At 34.3% G+C, this 21,233-nt stretch overlaps 1 protein-coding gene across 1 annotated transcript in view; it reads right to left on the reverse strand.

The window, feature by feature from the left end:
• Positions 1-21,233, reverse strand: part of GPR149 (G protein-coupled receptor 149) — a 65,479-nt gene that overhangs the window by 38,298 nt on the left and 5,948 nt on the right. The window contains exon 3 of the mRNA XM_034997422.1: positions 19,413-19,870. Coding sequence (XP_034853313.1) covers positions 19,413-19,870 — 458 coding nt within the window. The remainder of the gene's footprint in view (positions 1-19,412; positions 19,871-21,233) is intronic.

Raw genomic sequence — 21,233 nt, forward strand, 5'->3', positions numbered from 1 at the left:
CGATGCGGGATTCGATCCCAGGACCCCGGGATCATGACCTGAGCCGAAGGCAGACGCTTAACGACTGAGCCACCCAGGCGCCCAAGAGTCAATATTTTTAAAATATTATAATAATCTGTGTATTTCCCTCCTAATCATCTGGGATAAATTTAGCTTTTCTCTTTCAGAAGAAGGAGCTGAAGTGTATTTTTCTCCTTTAAAAGAAATACCCAGGAGAATCTCAGGATTATGCTAACCACATGTTAAATTTTAAAATGTGTAACTGAATAGATATATAAACAACACTTATCACTGCAATTTTTGAACCAAAATTTTATACCAAAATGTAATGTGGAAAGTTCCTGGACTTTTCATGCCTCTGTGTATTGGAATGTGCTCTCTTCCTTCCACCCCTTTCTGCAGGATGGACTCTTACTCCTTTCACGGCTCACAGTGAAAGTTGTGATGATTTCCGCTCTCCCTTTGGCAGAATTAGCTGTGTCTGTAGCACTTTTGCACAAACTGCCATCATCAATTTTCTTGAAATGTTGTCATTATCTGTACCCTCCCGCCCTTCCTGGTCTCTGAATAACTTGAGAGCAAGTTATCCTATTACCTTTGAATATTATATTAGTATCTAAGCCCTGGGCTCAATGAATGAATGTTTGTTGATTGAATGATATAGGCACAGTCAGGTACCCTCACATTCTCCCCACACTACCTAAAGGTTGAGATGCAGTGACTCAAACCTGACTGGACCCAAGCATAGGTCCGATCTCACATCTTTAATTTTGGTAGAGTAGGAGTCAGTGAGCCTAAGTTATTTTCCTAGTTCAATCATCTGCCATCTCTGGATGTCTTATTAAACTTCAAAAAACTGTACCTTCTCCTACCTCATGGGAATGGTGGAAAATAAATAAGACCACATCTAAAGAACCAGGGTTTCTTACCAGAGTACATTATTATTATCACATCAAGCAAGCTCTCCTGAGTGCAGAAAAATCTACACTGAGAAGAAAAAAACAACCTGGAAACATTTTTCATTCTACCAGTGCTGTTTTCTATTATTAAACAGTACACATCCTGTGAACCCCCATGGTATGATTCTAGAAGAATGAAGCAAAGGAAAAGACAAATGTGAAAAAAATAAGCCTAAGCATTGTTTTTGTGGAGGACCACTGATTTTTGTAACTTGCTTCAGGGTGTGCAGAAGTATTTAAAATAAAGAAATAATAATTTTTTGCCCACTTTGAGTTGGAGGAAAGGATGCTGAAATGTGAGCTATATATAGTTTCTAATAAAGTGCATTAAAAAAATACCACTGGTTTTTCAGATGGTTTTGAAAAATCATGTTTCACTTAATAAAGTATTTGGAAAATCCCAATGCTTCTCTGTTACCTCACATTGGAAGTACATTTACATTTAGTTTTTCTCATCTATGAAAATGAACTGTGGCACAAAATAATTGTGAATTGCTGAGTAAAGAAGAATATTCCAAAATACATGTATTCTTATGAATTGTAATTTGTGGGGAAAGTACTAATTTGGAGTCCAATTTTCCTTTTGTTTTTCCTGAGTGTATCAGAATTCAAACAACTTCTTTCTGTCTCTGTCTCTCCCCAATTTTCCACCACACTACAAGCTCTTATTTCTCAAATTTTCTGGGTTTCTAAATACTTGGGTCTCCAACTATGCATTTGCCTGAGGATTCACTTAAGAATGACTTTCTAACCTTGGAAGCGACATTCAGAAAACATAGCCATTGCCCCTTTCCCCAGAAAGGCCTGTAGGAGAATCTGGGAGAGAGTGGTTGAGCCCCAGATCATGTATTCTTTTATTTATCATTATGGAGTACTAAGTTCACATCAGGCACCATACAAGACTCTGGGAGACACAAAGATTCAATTGTAAAGATGGCAAATACATAATTACAAAAACATATACTTAAAGACAGGGGAGAGAGAGAGATGTATTTAAAAAGGCACAGAGGAAAAAATAATCACTTACGGTAGGAGTAAAGTGCATCCAAACTTACTGAAGTCACCTGGGAAATGGTCCAAATCATTTTTGGAAATGCCCTTATCTCCATTGAGTCTTCCCTTCTAACAGGGGGTAACAGTGGGTCTGCTGGGATCATCATATAGAAAAGCAAATGTTTTATAGATGTTTTAGTGCAGACTAAAGCCTCCTGGGTTTGGGTTGGCACTAATCTTGGATTGGGAGTGGGTAGGATGGAATTTGAGTCCTGAGTGTCTCTGATTTCTTCTTGATAATAACCTGATTTTGGCAGTAATGGATGCAAAGAAAAAAAATGCACTTCAGCTATTTAAAGAAGCTTTAGAACATAGATGCTATAGAGCAGCTCCATCCAACAGAACTTTCTGCAATGATAGAAATGTTCTATGACTTCACACTACAATGAAGTAGCCACTAGCCACATGCCACTAGCCACATTTCAAGCCATTTGAAATGTGGTCAGGGATACTGAGGAAATAATTTTTAAATTTTATTTAATTTTAATTTTAATTTAAGTCTAGCTATATGTGGCTGGTGGCTACATTACTGGGCAGTGCAATACAAAGGGGAAAAAGTCTTGGGTACTATAAAGCTTAAGCCCAAATCTAAGTGTTATAACCATTCCAATTATATAGATGTGCAGAAGATCATTGACTAGCATTAACCAGTCAGCTGTCAGAGGCTTTATGATAATTGTCTTCTGACTAGCATTCCAACTCCCCAATGATTAGATTCTGTCTACCAGTAATCATTCAAGTTGAGTCCTCCCTTCTTGCTTTGTAAGAAGAGTAATTGCTTTCTTATAGATCACAAGTCTGAAATATATTGTTTTAGATCCAGCAAGTCTATAATTCTTATATATGAAAAGCTATAATGAGGAAGAAATTTTTAAAATTGGAATATTTTATGGGCACCTGGGTGGCTCAGTTGGTTGAGCGACTGCCTTCAGCTCAGGTCATGATCCTGGAGTGCTGGGATCGAGTCCCACATCGGGCTCCCTGCTCAGCAGGGAGTCTGCTTCTCCCTCTGACCGTCCCCCCTCTCATGTGCTCTCTCTCTCATTCTGTCTCTCAAATAAATAAATAAAATCTTTAAAAAAAATAAATAAAATTGGAATATTTTAGAAGGAAAAGTGAGTGCAGGGATACTCACCTAATAGGAAGTTAAATAGGCCTGAAGATTCTGACCTTAAAAAGCAAGTAAATAATACCCTTAAGAGGTATTCTTATTCTTAGGATGTGAACAGAAAGGTAAGGAGGTAGATTTGGGAAAACATCTTTTTAAATCAGGTTGTTCAATAATTTCTAGACCAAGACTAAAACCATCAATGCCTAAAAAAGTCATATACTCTGTCAGTTAAAGGTAATGTTTTCCAAACCTTAACAGCCAAAAATCCCAGATGTGGGAAATCCTGTAAAAGTAATTTCTTGATAGGAAAACACAGCCAGAGGATTCAGAATATTTATTTAATATATGAAAGTGGTACATATCTTGACTATTTGTACTTTCCCTGATTCCTTGGGCTCAGATAGGGGCAGCAGCTATCAAGAATTATAAAGGTGCTAATGTGTATCTAGTTTTGAACCTAAATCTAAATAGTACTAAAGTGGTTAGGATTTTGTAAGAGTCTCACTGGAAGATTTCATTCCAAGCAAGTTTTGTTTTGTTTTGTTTTGTTTTTTTAATGTTGCCCAGATGAGTTTCAACTTATAAATTAAATTAAATTTTTTCTACATATTAACCTCCATTTCTTATTTGGGAATCTTTGTTTAGTATGGGATCAATATAACTATTGCTATTTTATAAGTGAGTTAACTTAGACACTAAGAGATAAAGTTAAGCAGTTAAATAATTCTCAAGGAATAGTAGAGATCACATGTTATTGGTTTCTGTATTTAGGAATTTATATTTTCAAGATATAGCTAAAGAAACGGTATTCTTGGGTGCCTAAGTGGCTCAGTCAGTTAAGCATCTGCCTTTGGCTCAGGTCATGATCCTAGGGTCCTGGGATTGAGTCCCACATTGGGCTCCCTGCTCAGCGGGGAGTCTGCTTCTCTCTCTGCCTACCGCTCCCTCTGCTTGTGCTCTTTCTCCCTCTCTGTCAAATAAATAAATAAAATCTTTAGAAAAAAAAACAGCATTCTTAATTATATATTCTCTCTCTCTCTCTCTATATATATATATAGTGTGTGTGTGTGACTTTTAACTATAATGGATGGCTTAAAAAAGTTTCTGTCTATAATAGGTTGATTTTATTACTCCTCTTTTGCTTGAAAGGCTCCCTAAATCTAAAACTTGTTGCAGCTCAGTGTAGGAGCTATCCATCTAAATTGAACATTATGTAATTTGATAAGATGTCATATTCACATGGTTTAAAATCTAAATTATGTCTGAAGGTGGATAAAATATGATTCTATAAACACAATTTCAAAGAAAGCTTAACACTAGTAAAACATTTTTAGGAATATAAATATTAAGATCAGATTTTTATTATATACGTAAGGACTTTGTAGGGGATAGAGATTCTTTCTCTCTTCCCTTTGTCTTTTTAACCCTTTAAGTCTTCATCAATCTTTCTACCAGTCTGCAGTAGGGAAGGAGACAAGTTTAAGAGAGAGAGAGGGAGAGAGAGAATGATTTCTTCTGTCAGTTCCTTCTTATTTCAAGGAATATAGTTTCTAAAAAGATCATTAAACATTGAACCAGAAGATACAGCCTTGGGTTTTAAGCTTACAATGCTAGCCATGTAACTGGGGTGTTTGCATATTTCCCACTGTTTTGTATGTCCATTGGGAATAGTGAGGGGGGAGGGAAGTAAGTGTTTATGATGTAGACATTGCATTTGAAATGGATGCAAATTCAATCCCTATTGTTTGGGAAAAATTGAGAGTCAAGCTAAGAAGACCAAATGCCTAAATCAGTTCTGGGGTGAGGTGCCTCATAAATGGTAAAACAGAGAAAGAATCAGATTCTAAGAAGAGATAGAGTGAAACATCCAAAAAAAAGGCAGGCAGGGAAGGAGGAGCGCAGGACAGATGGCTTGGACACTATGGCTCATGTGATCAGACACTGAGTGTTATTGCATGTGTTTTATGTTGAATAATGTATGCCAGTGGAATACTGAAACTGGCTTATACTGACTCATAAAAACGTCAGCAATCTTGAGAGCCAGTTGTTAAAAAGTAAATTATATAAACTTAAACTAAATTATATTAGAAAGATAACGAGTACTCAAAATTCACCATTTCCCATTTACTTTATTACATTTTGTTATTATATATGCTCTTGAAATTATTTTCACCTATTATATATATATATTGGAAATACTATATAATGTGCTCCTGCACATTTCTTCCTAACTCTGCATTCAATGATGTTACATTGGTGGCTTGAAATCAGCCATGGTGGGGGAGTATTTATACTGTAGAAGTCAGCAAATGCAACAAATTAGTGCTTTATTTTTTTAATTTATGAATTGTCTGGACTTAAGAAAGTAATGGCAATTAAAATTAAATTAAAAGTGTATCTTGCATATAACTATTATGTTGTGAAGAGCACAGAAAATTGAAAACTGATTCAATAAAAGTCACATGTCTTTGACTGCAAAAGAGAACATATGTCTTTCTTGTTTCACTTTCATTTTATTAATGTATGAGAATAGTAGCCAATGTTCATAATAGAACTACATCTATTTGTCAGTTGCAACTATGAAGACTGTGGAATTTACAATAAAGAGTAGTATCTATTTTAAGATTCCCACAAATGTTTTAAAAATGACAAAGTCATTTAGTATAATAAATATCACCTTTATCCTTACACTAGTCTTAGACTCCTTTCTCATCACCCTGGATCCTATCTTGAACCCAAATCCCTCCTGCAGTTTAATTCCATGTTAGAGTCAAAATTCCCATAAGTGTTTTCAGAGCTGTTGGCCGCTTTCCTCTGTCCCAAAAAAGATAGATGGTCCATTTGCCCAGGTAAGAGTTTTAGAAGTATTTGAAGGGACACCTGGGTGGCTCAGTTGGTTAACCGACTGCCTTCAGCTCAGGTCATGATCCTGGAGTCCTGGGATCGAGTCCCGCATCGGGCTCCCTGCTCAGTGGGGAGTCTGCTTCTCCCTCTGATCCTCCCCTCTCTCATGTGCGCGCTCTCTCTCACTCATTCTCTCTCTCTCAAATAAATAAAATCTTAAAAAAAAAAAAAAGAAGTATTTGAAGGCATGGCCTGAGGTATCTTTGTGGCACTATTAGTAAGAAGTCCTTGTTATCTGACACACTGAGTTCTCTTTACTAGAGAGCAGGAAGATAACTCAGTCACCTCCACGCTTCAGCTTGAAACATAGTTGCTTTCACTGACAACCATTCATTTTGAAACAAACCTTATTCTAAATAAAATGATATGTAATACCCTTTGTTTTAATCATGGATTATAATGTATTTTCACTCTAGTAGTGACTAGTCTCTTATGGAACATTGCATATGGAGCATGGGCTTTAGAAACAGGCAGGCCAGAGTTCAGTGTTACCTCTACCTCTGTACCCCTGTATCCTCATCTATAACATAGGGAAATAGTAAAACTGCTATTGTGAAGATTAGATAAGATAATGTACATCAAATATTTAGTTCAGTGTATAACACATAATAAACACACCATATTTGATACTGTTACTCTTTCTTTTTTTCCTTCCTCCTTCCTTCCTTCCTTCCTTCCTTCCTTCCTTTCTTGCTTTCTTGCTTTTCATTCATTCAGCAGCTAATCATTGCATGCATACTAGTTTCCAGACACTATGCTTTGTGCCGATGATAGATAAAGCAATCAACAAAAGAAATAGCCACTCTGTCATTGTGAAGTTAATTCCCAACATAGAAAAGTTAAATAAATGAGTATTTAATAAGTAGAGGGTATATTATGAATGTCTAACTGGAAACCTAGGAAAAACTTTCCAGAGTATAAGGTATTTAAATGGAGACCTGAAGGACAAGCAGGATTTAGCCATGTAAAATGGGAAAGAACACACCCAGAAAAAGATCTGTCAGGCTCCAAAATCTAAACACTAAAGGTGTTTCTAAATAAACCAAAATGAACAATGGGACTTGTTTCTGGTAGTGTGCAGCAGACCTCTCTGTTTGGCCCTGTCTCACTCCACATTTTTAATCAACAGTTTAAATAAAAATATGAAGGGTAACTTATTAAATCCATGGGTGATTCAAATTTGGGAATGATAGTATAGAATTCAGGTCTTAGAATCCTCTCAAGGCATTTTATGATAGCACTACAAAAAGCTACCAAAAGTAATGGAAGAGTGGGCTAAATGGAACAAGATGAAATTGAACAGAGATAAGATATAATTGAGTCCAAACAGTAGACTACAAATGTACAAAATGGCTAAGCAGCAGCATGAGCAAAAAAGAGCATTAAGGGTGTTAGCTGATATTAAATACACCAGCAGTGCAATATGACTTCTTAATAAGTGAATGTGATCTTAAGATGCATTAAGAGAAGTACTGTTGACCCTTGAACAATATGGGTTTGAATCACACAGGTCTACTTATATGCAGATTTAAAAAAAAAAATACAGTACAGCACTGTAAATGTATTTTCTCTTCCTTATGATTTTCTCAATAATATTTTCTTTTCTCTTTCTTACTCTAAGAATATAGTGTATAATACATACACAAAATATGTGTTAATGGACTGTTTATGGTGTTGGTAAGGTTTCTGGTCAATAGTAGACTGTTAGTTAAGTTCTTGCGGAGTCAAAAGTTATATGTGGATTTCCAGCTCTGGGTGGGTTTTGGCTCTCTTAATCCCTGCATTGTTCAAAGATCAAATGTATAGGTCATAGCATAAAGGAGAAAAGACACCTTGAATATTCTGATCCTGGGTTTTGCATAATTAAAGGACTATGGGCTCTGTAAGTGAATTAATGATGAGAAAGGTTGTTGTAAGTAACAACATTTAGTTAGCATGGATGAGAAAAGACAGCAATATGAAGAATTGGATAACCATATTCCATTAACTTAACAGCAAGTGGCAGAGGTAAGAGAATGGTTCTAGATGGTCCCAAGAGATAGAAGCAGGACATGGTGAGAGGCCTAGGGCAATGGATGCTCATGAGAAATCATCTGGGCAAACTATTTTAAACTAATTTAAAATTATAAAACATAACACACATCCAAGACAGCATTAAGGATAACTATGCAGTGTAAAAGAATATAATCACTCCCTAAGATGACAAATAGAACATTTCCAGCACCCCAGGGGACTACATGTGTACTTTCTTTCTAAAAAGAAACACTACTTAGACTTCTGTGATAATTACCTCCCAATTCTTCTTTATGGTTTTACCATTTTTGAATGTATCCCTAAATCATTTAAATTAGTTGTGTCTGCCTTTACGCTTTATTAAATACAATCATAGAGTATATGCCCCTTTTGTTATGTTTCTTTCATATATTTGCAAAACTCATTCACATTTTGTGTAGCTTTAGTTTTTTAAATTTCATTGTTTTTTGGTTAGGGGTTGAACCAGATATTGAGGGGCTTACTTGTCTTAAGAAAAGGAATACACAAATATTGTTTTTGTTAATTTTACAAAAACCTATGTCCATATAAACACATTGCTAAAGCCCCTCCCAGCCTTGGGAGAGATCAGGCAAGTTTATTTGGCTTCATGTAAAATACACTTTTGCACGTGGTATTCTGTTGTAAACATATTCAACAATTTATTTATCCATTCTAATGTTGATGGACTTTTGGTCTATCCCTAAGCGTTGGGGCTATTACAAAAAGAGCTTCCAGAAACATAAACGTGGGGACGCCTGGGTGGCTCAGTCGGTTAAGCGGCTGCCTTCAGCTCAGGTCATGATCCCAGGCTCCTGGGATCGAGTCCCACATTGGGCTCCTTGCTCGGCGGGGAGCCTGCTTCTCCCTCTGCATGCCTCTCCCCCTGCTTGTGTTCTGTCTCGCTCTCTCTCTGACAAATAAATAAAATCTTTAAAGAAAAAAAAAAAAAGAAACAAACATGATCTAGGTTAGCACTGTCCAATAGAACTGCAGTGATAGAAATGCTTTATATTTTTGTTGTCCAGTACAGTAGCCACTAGTCATATTTGGATATTAAGCCCTAGAACTGAATAGTGCAACTGAGGAACTGAATTTTAAATAAAAAATTAATTAATTTTTTAAAAAGATATGTTTATTTGAGAGAGAGAGAGAAGGGACAGCGGGAGAGGGAGAGAGAATCCCAAGCAGATTCCCTGCTGAGTGTGGAGCCCTACACAGGGCTCTGTCTCACGACCCATGAGAATGTGACCTGAGCTGAAATACAAGTTGGACACCTAACTGACTGAGCCACCCAGGTGCCCCTAATTAATTCAAATTTAAGTAGATATATGTGAGAAGTGGCTATTGTATTGAACCGTGCAATTCTAGGGTGTATGCCCAAGAGTGGAATTGCTGGGGTGTGAGGCATGTATATATTTAACTTTTGTAGATGTTCCCAGACTGTTTCTCATCAACTCTTGGCATTGTTAGATGACTTAATTTTGGCTATTCTTGTGGGTGTGCAGTGGTGTCTCATTGCTATTTTAATTGAGATTTCCAGGTTATTAATGATGTGATATACCTTTATATATGTGTATGGTTATTTTTATTTCCTCTTATGTGAAGTATGGCCTTAAATCCCTGGTCATATACTATTGGGTTTTCTGTCATTTTCATGTTCATTTATTGGTGTTCTTTATAAAATACATACTCTAAATGCAAGTCCTTTGTTGATGATATATTTTGTAAATATCTACACACAGAGAGTTTTTAAAAACATTACCCAAATCTTGCTGCATACCAATTAAATCAGAATTTCTGTGGGTAGGACATTTTTAAAGGTTCCCTAGGTGATACTGATCTGCCTGTGTGAGGAGAATGGATAGGAGTTAGTGTAAGAAATGATTTGCTAACTATGAAAATTATCTCTCTGAAGCAGTTATGATAGTGCATATGTGGACTATCCCTGGAGTCAGAGCCTGAGTTTGCTCCTAGGCCCCAATAGACTTTTCTGTGCTTCAGTTTTTCCATCTGTAACATTGGATAATATCTACCAGATAGACTTTGTGAATACTAAATGAGCAATTATATGTAAAGTGCTTACAACTGTGTGTGGTACATAGCAAGTGCTCAGTAAATATTAGTTATCATAATATTATCATCACCAAAATATTGAATTACCTGCTTTACAAAGTAGTGAGAACCAATATCTTCTTTAATGAGAAAGCATCAGAAACCTTTCACTAAGATAAAGAATAAAGCAAGGATGTCCTGTCTCTTCCACTATTCAAAATTGTTCTAGAGGTATTAGCCAATGCAACCGGACAAGAGAAATTAAAAACAGGTATAACAATTGATAAAAAAGTAAAACTATCTCTATTTGATGATGATATGATAGTATACCTAGAAAACCCTAGATAATCAATGATTTTATTTAAACAATAAAATAATTCGATAATGTAGCAGAATAATATTAACAAGCAGAAATCAATATCCTTAAAATACACAAACAAGAAGGTAGCGGGAGGGGAAGAATGATGCGGAGGAAATCGGAGGGGGAGACGAACCATGAGAGACGATGGACTCTGAAAAACAAACAGGGTTCTAGAGGGGAGAGGGGTGGGAGGATGGGTTAGCCTGGTGGTGGGTATTGAGGAGGGCACATTCTGCATGGAGCACTGGGTGTTATGCACAAACAATGAATCATGGAACACTTCATCTAAAACTAATGATGTAATGTATGGGGATTAACATAAGAATAAAAAATTTAAAAAAAAATACACAAACAAGAACCAGTTAGAGAACATAATGGTAGAAGAACCTCATTTACAATGAAAACAAAGAAGATTGAGTATTTTGGAATAAACTTAATGAAAAGGTATAAAACTTGTAGGAAGACAGCTTTAAAATCTTTCAGGAGAAAGATAACAAGAGTAGACTAGAAGAAATAGAAAGACATCCCCTGTTCTTGGATAGGACAACAAAACATTATAAAGATGTCAGTTCTCTCTGAACTAATTTATAAATTTAACACACCTTGATAAAGCTTTTTTATGGAGTTGAAAGTGAATTAGATATGAAGCAGTTCAAGAATAGCATGAAAAATACTGAAAAAGAAAAAAATACTGGGGGTAGGGGAGAGGAACCAGCCCTACCAGACATTAAAACTCACTATAATAGCCTTTCCAATTTAAACAGTGAGATACTAGTGCATGAATAGATAGTGGAATAGAATAGAAGACCCAGAAATCGACCCAAGTAGGTATGGAAATGTAGTATAAGATAAAAATGATATCTCAAAACACTGTGAGTAATGATGGACTTTTAAATAAATTATACTTTTTATTAAATGATGGGTAACCATTTAGAAAAAAGACAATTATATTCATACCTTACACCAAATACAAAAATAAATTCCAAATGGATCTGGGATCCAAACGTAAAAATTGAAATCATACAAGTACTAGAAGAAAACATGGGTGAATTCCATTTTGAACTGGTTTTCTAATGATGACTCAAAATCCAGAGCCAATTAAATAAAAGACTGATAATTTTTACTGTAAACAAATTTTTAACGTATGCATTCTTAAAAAAAAATAACACCATAAACAGAAGATAACTGACAGACTGGGAAAATATCTTTGTAATATACATCACAGACAAAGGACTAATATACCTAATATATAAAGAACTCTTAAAAAACAAAGGATAAAGGGACAAAAACCTGATAGAAAAATAAGGAAAAGATAAGAACAGACAATTCACAAAAAGTAAAAAGACAAAAAGCACTCTTAAACATATGAAACTATTCAAACTCATTTATAATTACATAAATATAATTTAAAACAATTCTGAGATTGTCTCCTCTCAGGCTGACAAAAATTTAAAAACACCATAATATACTGTTACTGAGGTTGTGAGGAAAAGAGTCCTCTGTTAAATATTGCTAATGGGAGTGCAAATTGGTATGACTCTTCTGGGAGAGAATTTGGCAATTCCTAACAAAACTACACTTATTTTTGACTCAAAAATCCTAATTCTAGGAATTTATTCTGAAGATACACCTCCAGCAGTATGAAAATACATATGTGTAACATTTACTGAAATATTTTTTAATTGTAAAATACTAGAAACATTGTAAGACCCATATAAGAGAGTGATTGAGTTAACTATGGTGTAGCCACACTATGTATAATTTTGCAGCTATAAAAAATAAAATATCTCTATGAACTGATAGGGAGTGACTTCTATGATATACTGTTTAGTGGAAAAAGTAAAGTGCAAAAGAGTATATGTAAGGAAGAAGGACATATAAGAAGGTATGCATGTATCTGCTCATTTTGCAAAAGAAATACAAGGTCGTTAAACCAGAAACTATGAGATTGATTACACACAAGGGATAGGTAGGTACAGGGTGGAAAGAATGGGGAAAATGGGAACAGGGAAGAAGGATTGAGGGAGGAAAGCATATATTTTATGTAGTTCTGACTCTTATAATCATGGCAATGTTTAATATACCCAAACATAAATAACCAAAATCAAAAAGAAAGTGGGAGGAACTCAAAATGTAATATAAAATGAAGGGAATGAAAATGAAAATAACTAACCTAAGTAAATGGGGAGGGTCGTATTTTAACTATAAACCAAAAGTTTAAAGATGAAAAGAACTATACCCAAGTATTATACTCTAGTCAGTACTTTTTTTTCCCCCACAAGAGTGTAGGTTCACAATTCTAAAACTACTTTATATGTATACCAGGATTGAGCAAATAAGTAAATACATTTGTGGAGAGTGAGAGCCAATTGTCTCACTGCCAGAAAAATAAGTAACAAATAAGAAAAGGGAAAGGCATGAATGAATCAATGGTATTTGATTGGACTTGGAGGTATTAGTGCAAACTCATGGTATTAAATTATTGATACAGAGAAACTGTTACAGAAATATAGATGTGTACATGAGTATGCATATACCCATTTCCTAGATCTGTCTAATGATAAGGTCTAAAAGCAAGACACCCCAGTAGCAATGAGTATACCTAGCACCCGATATTGTTTTCTAAATACCATTTTCCAATAAAAGGAACCAGAACTCCTTGGGAAAATGGTTGAGTCTAAGGATGGGTCAGGAATAATACAAGATGAGGCTAGAATATCTTGTGCTGCTAGAAAATAAGGAAGTGCTAAAAAAGATAAGGATAGCCACTGGATGGATGTAGGCATCACCCTGAAAGAGCTTCCAATGGCCAAATCTATGACAACTGGAGTAACAAAATAAAGAATAACAGTATGGTTTATAACTTACAGATTAAAACAAAATCTTTGAGCCCATACTGATATAAATAAATAAGCAAGTGAAGGAAAAGAAATAGCTTTTTCTTACAGGAGAATTCCAATAATAAATATAGAAGAAATGATAGAAATAGAAAGTTACCTTCATATAATCGTTGCAAGCAAGATTTATCAATTAAAGCTGAAATTAGTGGGCAAAAGTATGACATGAAACAGAATATTTGCATAGTTTCATAATGTCTCCCCATAAGATACTTACAAATTACAAAGGAAAAATAGTAACTTTACATGGAGAAATCTGGAACACATCACCTTTACAAAATCACCATCATAAGACATATCAACATCAAGTACCTCTTGATCTGATGAGCTGGGAAGGGCAAGCATCACTTCTATAGTATTCTTGCCAAAAATACATAACTTGAATTGAATCAATAGAAAACATAACATGATTGAAGGATATTCCGAAACAAAACAAACTAGCCAGTTCAAAATTGCCAAAGTCATAGAAGACAAGACTGAAGAACTGCTATAGATTGGAAGAGACTGAGGAGTAATAGCAACAGATGCAATATGGGATCCGGGATTAGATTCTGGACCAAAAAGAGAACATAAGCAGGACAACTAGCAAAATTGAAATAAGGTCTATAACTCAATTATTAATTTCCTGATAATTACATTATTGTCATATAACATGTTAACATTCATGGAAGCTGAATGAAGGATACATTAAAACTCTCTGTACCATTTTTGAAACTGTTTTGTAAGTCTAAAATTAGTTCACAATAAAAAGTTTGAAAAGTGTAGTGAATTTCCAGGCATTTGAGTTCAAGTAAGGGATAACCACTCAATAGGAGGTCGTAGAAGAGATTCAAGCCATAAATGGGAAGTTCCAGTACATAGCCTTTTAAGGTCTCCTTAAACCACGAGGTGTTTTTGAGAATGTTAACAAAATTCTTAGCTTAAAATGTGAATTATAAAATTCCACATAAGCTTTGATCCAATGGTAATCCCCTTGAATTTGTAGAAAGTCAACAATTAAACAGCTCAGTTTTACTTCATTTAAGCAAGTGATACATGCTGTGAGGATTACAAATTTGTTACGGAATATTTGAAGTAGTTTACAAGGAAACCCCCTTAGCTTCAACTATCAAGACTTTAAGTACTTGAGAACAAATTTACATTTATGGATGAGTTTTCAGCTGCACTCCAAACAGCCATTCTAAACTGTACCAGATAATCTCAAAAAGTGCTTGAACAATTTAAAGCAGGTGGAAATTATACTGTTATACAAAGAAAAGCGGATTCCAAAAGAGTATATGCAATGTGATCCTGTTTTTGTAAAAAATAAGAATATATGCATGGGAAAGAGCCTGAAGTTTTAGATGATAATATGTAAATAGTGGTTAACTTTGGGTAGTTTGAATTGGGTGTTTTTTCTTTGCGTATCAACAATTTCTAAATTTTCTACAATAATTATATTACTTTATAATCACAAAACAATAGAAGTTATAAATGTTTATAAAAAAAGAAAGCAGTGTAACAGTGAGTAATGAACTAACCACTCTAACAAATAGATATAGCTAAATATAAAATATGTATACTCCAGACAGTCATTTGTGTTAGAATGACTGCCTTCAGGCTACAAATAGAAGGTGATAAGTGATTTTTTCTCCTATGGTCACTTCAGTTAAAATGTCAAAAATTACTCAGAGAATAGGTTTAAGTATTTACAGTTATTAAGTTAACAATGTCACAGGAAACACTAATATTTTATTCCTGATTTAATTTTTAATAGTCTACTTTTTTAAAAATGAAAAGAGAAGATGTACTGTTTTTAGGAGAGGTAAGAGATAATATGTACAGGTAGCTCCCTCACTTATCCGGGTATCACTTTTCTGTGGTTTCAGTTACCCACAGCCAACCACGGTCTAGAAGCAGATAATCCTCCTGAGATAGCATCAGAAGGTCAGTGGTAGCCTAATGCTGCCTCACACTGCCTATGTCACTCACCTCACTTCATCTCATCATACAACATTTTATCATCTCACATCATCACAATAAGGGGGAGTATAGTACAATAAGATATTTTGAAACTGAGAGCGTGACCACATTCACATAACTTTTATTACAGTATATTACTATCATTGCAGCTATTATTATTAATCCTTTACTGTGCCTCATTTATAAATTAGACTGTATCTAGGTATGTTTGTTTGGGGGAAAAAACATAGTATATGTAGGGTTCTGTGCTATCTGCAGTTTCAGGCATCCACTGGGGGTCTTGGAACATATCCCCCACAGACAAGGGGAGACTGTTGTATTGGAGTATTTTCTTCTAGTCTTATTTTATTTTACAAGGCATATATTAAATGGAAGGAATTAATTTGCCCTGCCCTTTAAACTGGTATTTATCTCCTAGGGATTAGATGCTAATGCAGGACTTTTTAAATTTTAATGTGCTTTTGAACCAACTGGGGATTTGACTCTAGGTCTGGGATGGGACTTTTTGTTTTCATCAGAGTCAGCTAGGAGTTTGTCAGCAATGCAGAATCTTGGAGCCCACCTCAGATTTACTCAGTCACAATCTACCTTTTAACAAGATCTCCATTTGACTTATTTGTACAGTAAAATTTGAGAAGCTCTAATGTAAAGAACCCAAAATAATCTAGTTTGACTTGGTTTCCACAGTTTTTAATGAAAATTATTTAAAGAAATAATAATATTTAAAAGCTATAGAAACCAATGTTGCTGCTTCACTCTGCTAGCAAACACAACTTTGCTTCGTAAAACTATTTTTAAATAGTTAAAACATTTTTCTTAAAATGAGAATAAAATTTCTTTGATGCTCAGGTGACTTTAAAGTTAGTTCTTGTTTATTTATTCATCCTTATGCTAAGTGGTTTGTGTAGCTAATTCAAATGTCATCACTTTCCCCTGCTTGGTCTCTCATTTGAGGATTGTTTCAGACTCTGTTTTTCTGTATTCTACTGGCATGGGGGAGGACCTTTCAGCTTTCAGATGCTTTGATGATAGGATTATAAAAGGAATTAAGTGGCATAGTTACAGCATATCTTTGTTTCTGATTTATTATATCAAATGAGTTTCTAGAGCTTTAAGACAACACATTAAAAGAAAAGAAAATGGAATTCATTGATGGGCTTTATATTAGAAGAGAAAATTAGAGTGATCACCCACAAGCCACCAAATTATTTTATAAGTCCAATTTTCTTTATTCATAGATGACAAAACTTTTAGGTTCTGGAAAATCCTTATTTCATTTGAGGGACAGTCACACTTACGGCTACCATATTAAAACTTTGTAACTGAAGAGCGCTGACATTTCTATTTTTTATGAATATTTTAAAAGTGAACTTCTTAGGATTCTACCTACTAGGGATCCAAAATGAAGTAATTGTGTGGTTAAGTTTAACACTAAATTTCAGTCTTACCACCACTTGCAACTCTGATAAATTTTATTGGATCACACATTTAAACCTATTGAAGCCATTCTATGACCATCTTTTTTACACCTTAACCTTGATCTGATGCTTTCACTTCTTCCAGGATTTCCAACAAAATACACTGAGAATTTGTTTACGAACATAAACTCTAATAAAAAATTAAGCAACGTGTATTGTCAAAATAAGGCTCACTATATTTATTTTAAATCAAACCTGCTTTTTTTTAACCCTAAGAACAAAGAATACACACTATAAATTGTAGGGCACTTAAATATGAACTGATAGATAGAGCCTAAATATTTGACAGTACAACCATAGAAAATCAGAAGAGATAGTATTTTTATAAACTTACCGTAGTGTCCACTGCAGTTTAATGTATCACTTTAGGATACATAAGTTAACACTGCTTTCAGAGCAAAAAAGGTACTTGGGAGAAAAGGATGAAATGAAAGTGCTTTCTAAGTCACCATCTACTCCCATGAAATATCTGCTGGTGAAGGATAGGTTACAGATGAAAACCTGTCTTTGGTCATGGAAGAGTTTTCATAAGCTTTTCAACCCTAAATGTATTTGGGTTACGTGTTAAACTTCAAGTTTGGAGGCAGTTTTGCTAAAGGCAAGTCATATCAATAACATCAGCCTATAATTTAAGGATTTCTTACTGCTGTTTGAAAATTTATAATAGTATTTCATTTAATTTCAGTTAGTCTCTGAAAATAGAAATTTTATCTTTCCCGAATGTTCTCTATTTTTTTACTAATGATTTTTTCACAAGCACCATTTTAGATCAATTTCCTGAACTATTTGTTCTTCACAGATATTAAAATATTAATACTTAAGCAAATCCTTGTAGTTGAAAGGTATTAATTGGTATTTGATTTGGATTGATCAAAATTTTGTGCCTTCTATATATCATTTTCTTTTTTGATTTATAAAATCTATATATAGATTATGCTCATAATACAGTATAAAGTGTCTGATCCTTTCATAAGTTTCTAGGGTAGTTAATTGATTATACTCTCCAAACTATAATCAAACTTTTAAATGAGGGCTATAAGTTGTGATATTTTAGATGATAATTTCCAGTGTTTTGACAAAATACATTAAAAAAATGTTGAGTGCGGAAAAAAGCAAGTTCCAGAAGATTAGGTACAGTATGACACCATCTTTAGAAAGTTCAAAATAAGCAAAACTAAATAATATATTGTGTTAGAAATGCACTCACTTGTGATAAAGCAATTAAAAAGCATGAGCAATATTCAGGATAGGTATAATCCCTAAGGGGTAAGCATGGGGATGGGACAGAGAAATAGCACACCAAGGTAGTTGCAAGTTATCGGGATGCATACATACATACACACACACACACACACACACACACCATTTTGTCATGAATATTACCTAACAATTTTTAAGTGCAAGAAAACCAGGAGGTTTAGATTATTCAGGAATAAATTGATGATGAAACTGTAGGGATTTTCCTCTTAGCTGGGGTACCATTTTGGGTGGGGCTCAATCCCAGGACCCTCAGATCATGACCTGAGCCAAAGGCAGACACTTAACTGACTGAGCCACCCAGGTGCCCCTATCCAACTTACTTTTTAAATGGTGATATTAGAGTAAGACTAGTAGCTTTAATTATCACTGAGAATAAAGGAGGTCTCAAAGTATTCTGCCCATATTCATATTTGGTGATATGTGGTCATGTTTTGATTAATGAATGCATTATTCCTTGCACATATTTTTGGAATTATGTTTTTGTTTTGACAAATGGACTTTGATTTCCATTGAATCTTGCAGAAAAAGGCTCCTCTCCCTAGTAAATCAGTAGTGTGGGAAGCAAGGGCAATTTTAATAGCCAGATATGAGAGTTTGGAGTAAAGAACAATCTCACATCAATATTACACTACAGTTTCAACAAAATAAGAAGTATCCCTCATCATTCTAGGCAGGCTGGAACCAAGGAGAAAATGGGACAAAATTAAGGTGCAAATTCTTTCAGTTTTATAAAACATAAAGCCATTCTTCTATCCTTAAAAAGGATAGGACATTTAGCAGAGCTTACAAAGGCTCACTTGGGTATATTCTGGAATAGCTCTTTTTTGTTCCTGCTGAGTACTGGAGGGACTAGTTCTAGCAAGATTAATAGGCAAGCTGTCTAGTATAGTTGCAGCAGGACTACCCTCCCCACCACTAGCTGTATAAATATTTGCCTTTATAAAGAAAACTTCCCTTGGGCACGTGTGGAATAATACTTTTTGGGTGGGAGAGGGAAAAATAAAACTTACGAGTTAACTAATTTGAAACAATTTCTGAGAGTCTAGTCTGAATTTAGACAGATTACTTGACGTTAAATTAGAAAGCTCCAGCCTTTTCAAAGAACCTGTTTAACTCTGTCAATCCCAAAACACAGATTTTGAATGAAAATGTATAATTTAAAAAATTTTAAAGTCCCTCAAAGAACACCTTGAAATAAAATTTAATATTATGGAAATAAATCAAAGCAAGTGAAATTAACCTTGGACTTGATTGAATGAAATAAACATCTGATCATTTTTTTCATGCCTATCATATTTGATCTCACTTTTAATTTCACAGAAAGAACAACCTTTACTGTACCTGACGAGGGGTTCTTTCTGATTTACTTCTACACCATTCCCAGTCTGAAAGGTCTGGTTTCTGACTCTCCTCATGAGAAAGTCTTCTTTCTGGCCCTTCCAAAAAGGTGGTTTCTTCATAGTTAATATCATCTCCTGTTCTTTCAGAAAGCAGTGGATCAACGCCCTTTTCACTGTGGCACTCCTGCTTAGCCTCTGTAATATCAGTATTTGTGTATTTGTTGATCCCTTTTAGTATGGAACTGTCCCGAGAGGGTGCGGTGCTGATTTCCACTTTTATGGAATTGAAGATATTACAAGTGTCTCTCTGAGAGTCCTTTGTTGTTTTATATTCAGAATTCATGAGATTGTGATAGGATGTAGAATTTTCATCATCATCATAGTAATCTTCACGTGCTATTTTATAAATCCCATAACTCCGTTGGAATGATAGACTGAATTCAAAGCCTCTCCTCTTGGCTAAGTAAAAACAAAGTTCCATGATTAGGAAGGTAGATATAAACAACAATTGGATATATATGGTGAATAAAAATAGGAAAGTGCAGTCAAACTGATTATTAAGAATTTAAAAACTATCTTCATTTCCTGTCAATTATGCAAAGCAATTTTACCTTATCAATTCAAGGTGTTTTATCACTCTGGGCCTAACTTTTCTCACTTGTACAATGAGGGACTTAAAATACATACAATTCCAAGAACGCTGCAGTCTCTTAAGCAGTTTAATGAGCAAAAATTTAACCATAAATTCAAAAATTCTCACATATATTCATTTTAGTTTTAGCTTTTTCAGTCTACCAGTTATCTGTACATTTCTTTATTTGGGGATAAAAGATATTGTTTATAAATTTTATTTTGCTAGAAGTTATTAAGAAGGTTTTAATATTATATAAGTTATTCAGCTGACAGCTGACAATATCACCAACAGTTATGACTGTGTTAAATATTTTGATGTATGCCACTCCTGACATTTATGTTTATAAATGCATACATTAATAATTAGAAAATGTTGCAATAGTTTTCAAACTTCTTAAAATAACATATTCATTTCTGATACAAATAAATTCGGAATGAATTGTAAAAAATAGTGAATAGATTTATATTTCTGTGATCTAAAGCACTTTATAGCATGTCTCTAAACCTGATTAATTACAAGATGAATTTAGCAGGAATGCATAAAACTTTTTATGGTTTAAGCCAAGTGAAATGTAATGCTACTGTAATGCTAATATAGTACTACTAGTTGGTAGATATGGTACAAAGTCTTAGGAGAATAACAAGTGAGAATGTGAAAGAAAATGATATAATTTTTATGTGTGAATGTCATTAAATACTAGATTATTTTATATATTAAGAATGAAGTTACATCAAGGTGATAGACAAAATGCGATTTAATGTTTTGGTTTTCATCTTTCAAAACATGGCTCATTTCAAAGTATTTTTCTTCTCAGATAGCTCTATGTCATATACCAGACATTTAGCTATCCTTGGTGGAAAAATCTATGAAAAGTTATAAAATTTCTATGGGAACAACAGATAAAATTTGATTCATTTTACAATATATCCTAATGCCATTCACATGCTGATTCTATTACTGAAATTTTCCCAGAATTGAAGATTTACAAAGCAATTCTGCTGACTGAAAATAGAATTTATAGGTATCATTCATTATTTGAGCCAAAATAGTCATTGTTTGAGCCAGAACACAAACAAGAATTTCTGTCCAAAGAAATTGGAAAAGTAGAAACATATGTTAATATTCTATACACTTTTATGTATAGTTCTATTTACTTTTTCTAGTAATGTAGTCCAGTAAAATTAAGTT

Source organism: Mirounga leonina, unplaced genomic scaffold (assembly GCF_011800145.1).
Source record: "Mirounga leonina isolate KUSES-001 unplaced genomic scaffold, KU_Mleo_1.0 Mir_115, whole genome shotgun sequence".
Lineage (NCBI taxonomy): Eukaryota > Metazoa > Chordata > Mammalia > Carnivora > Phocidae > Mirounga > Mirounga leonina.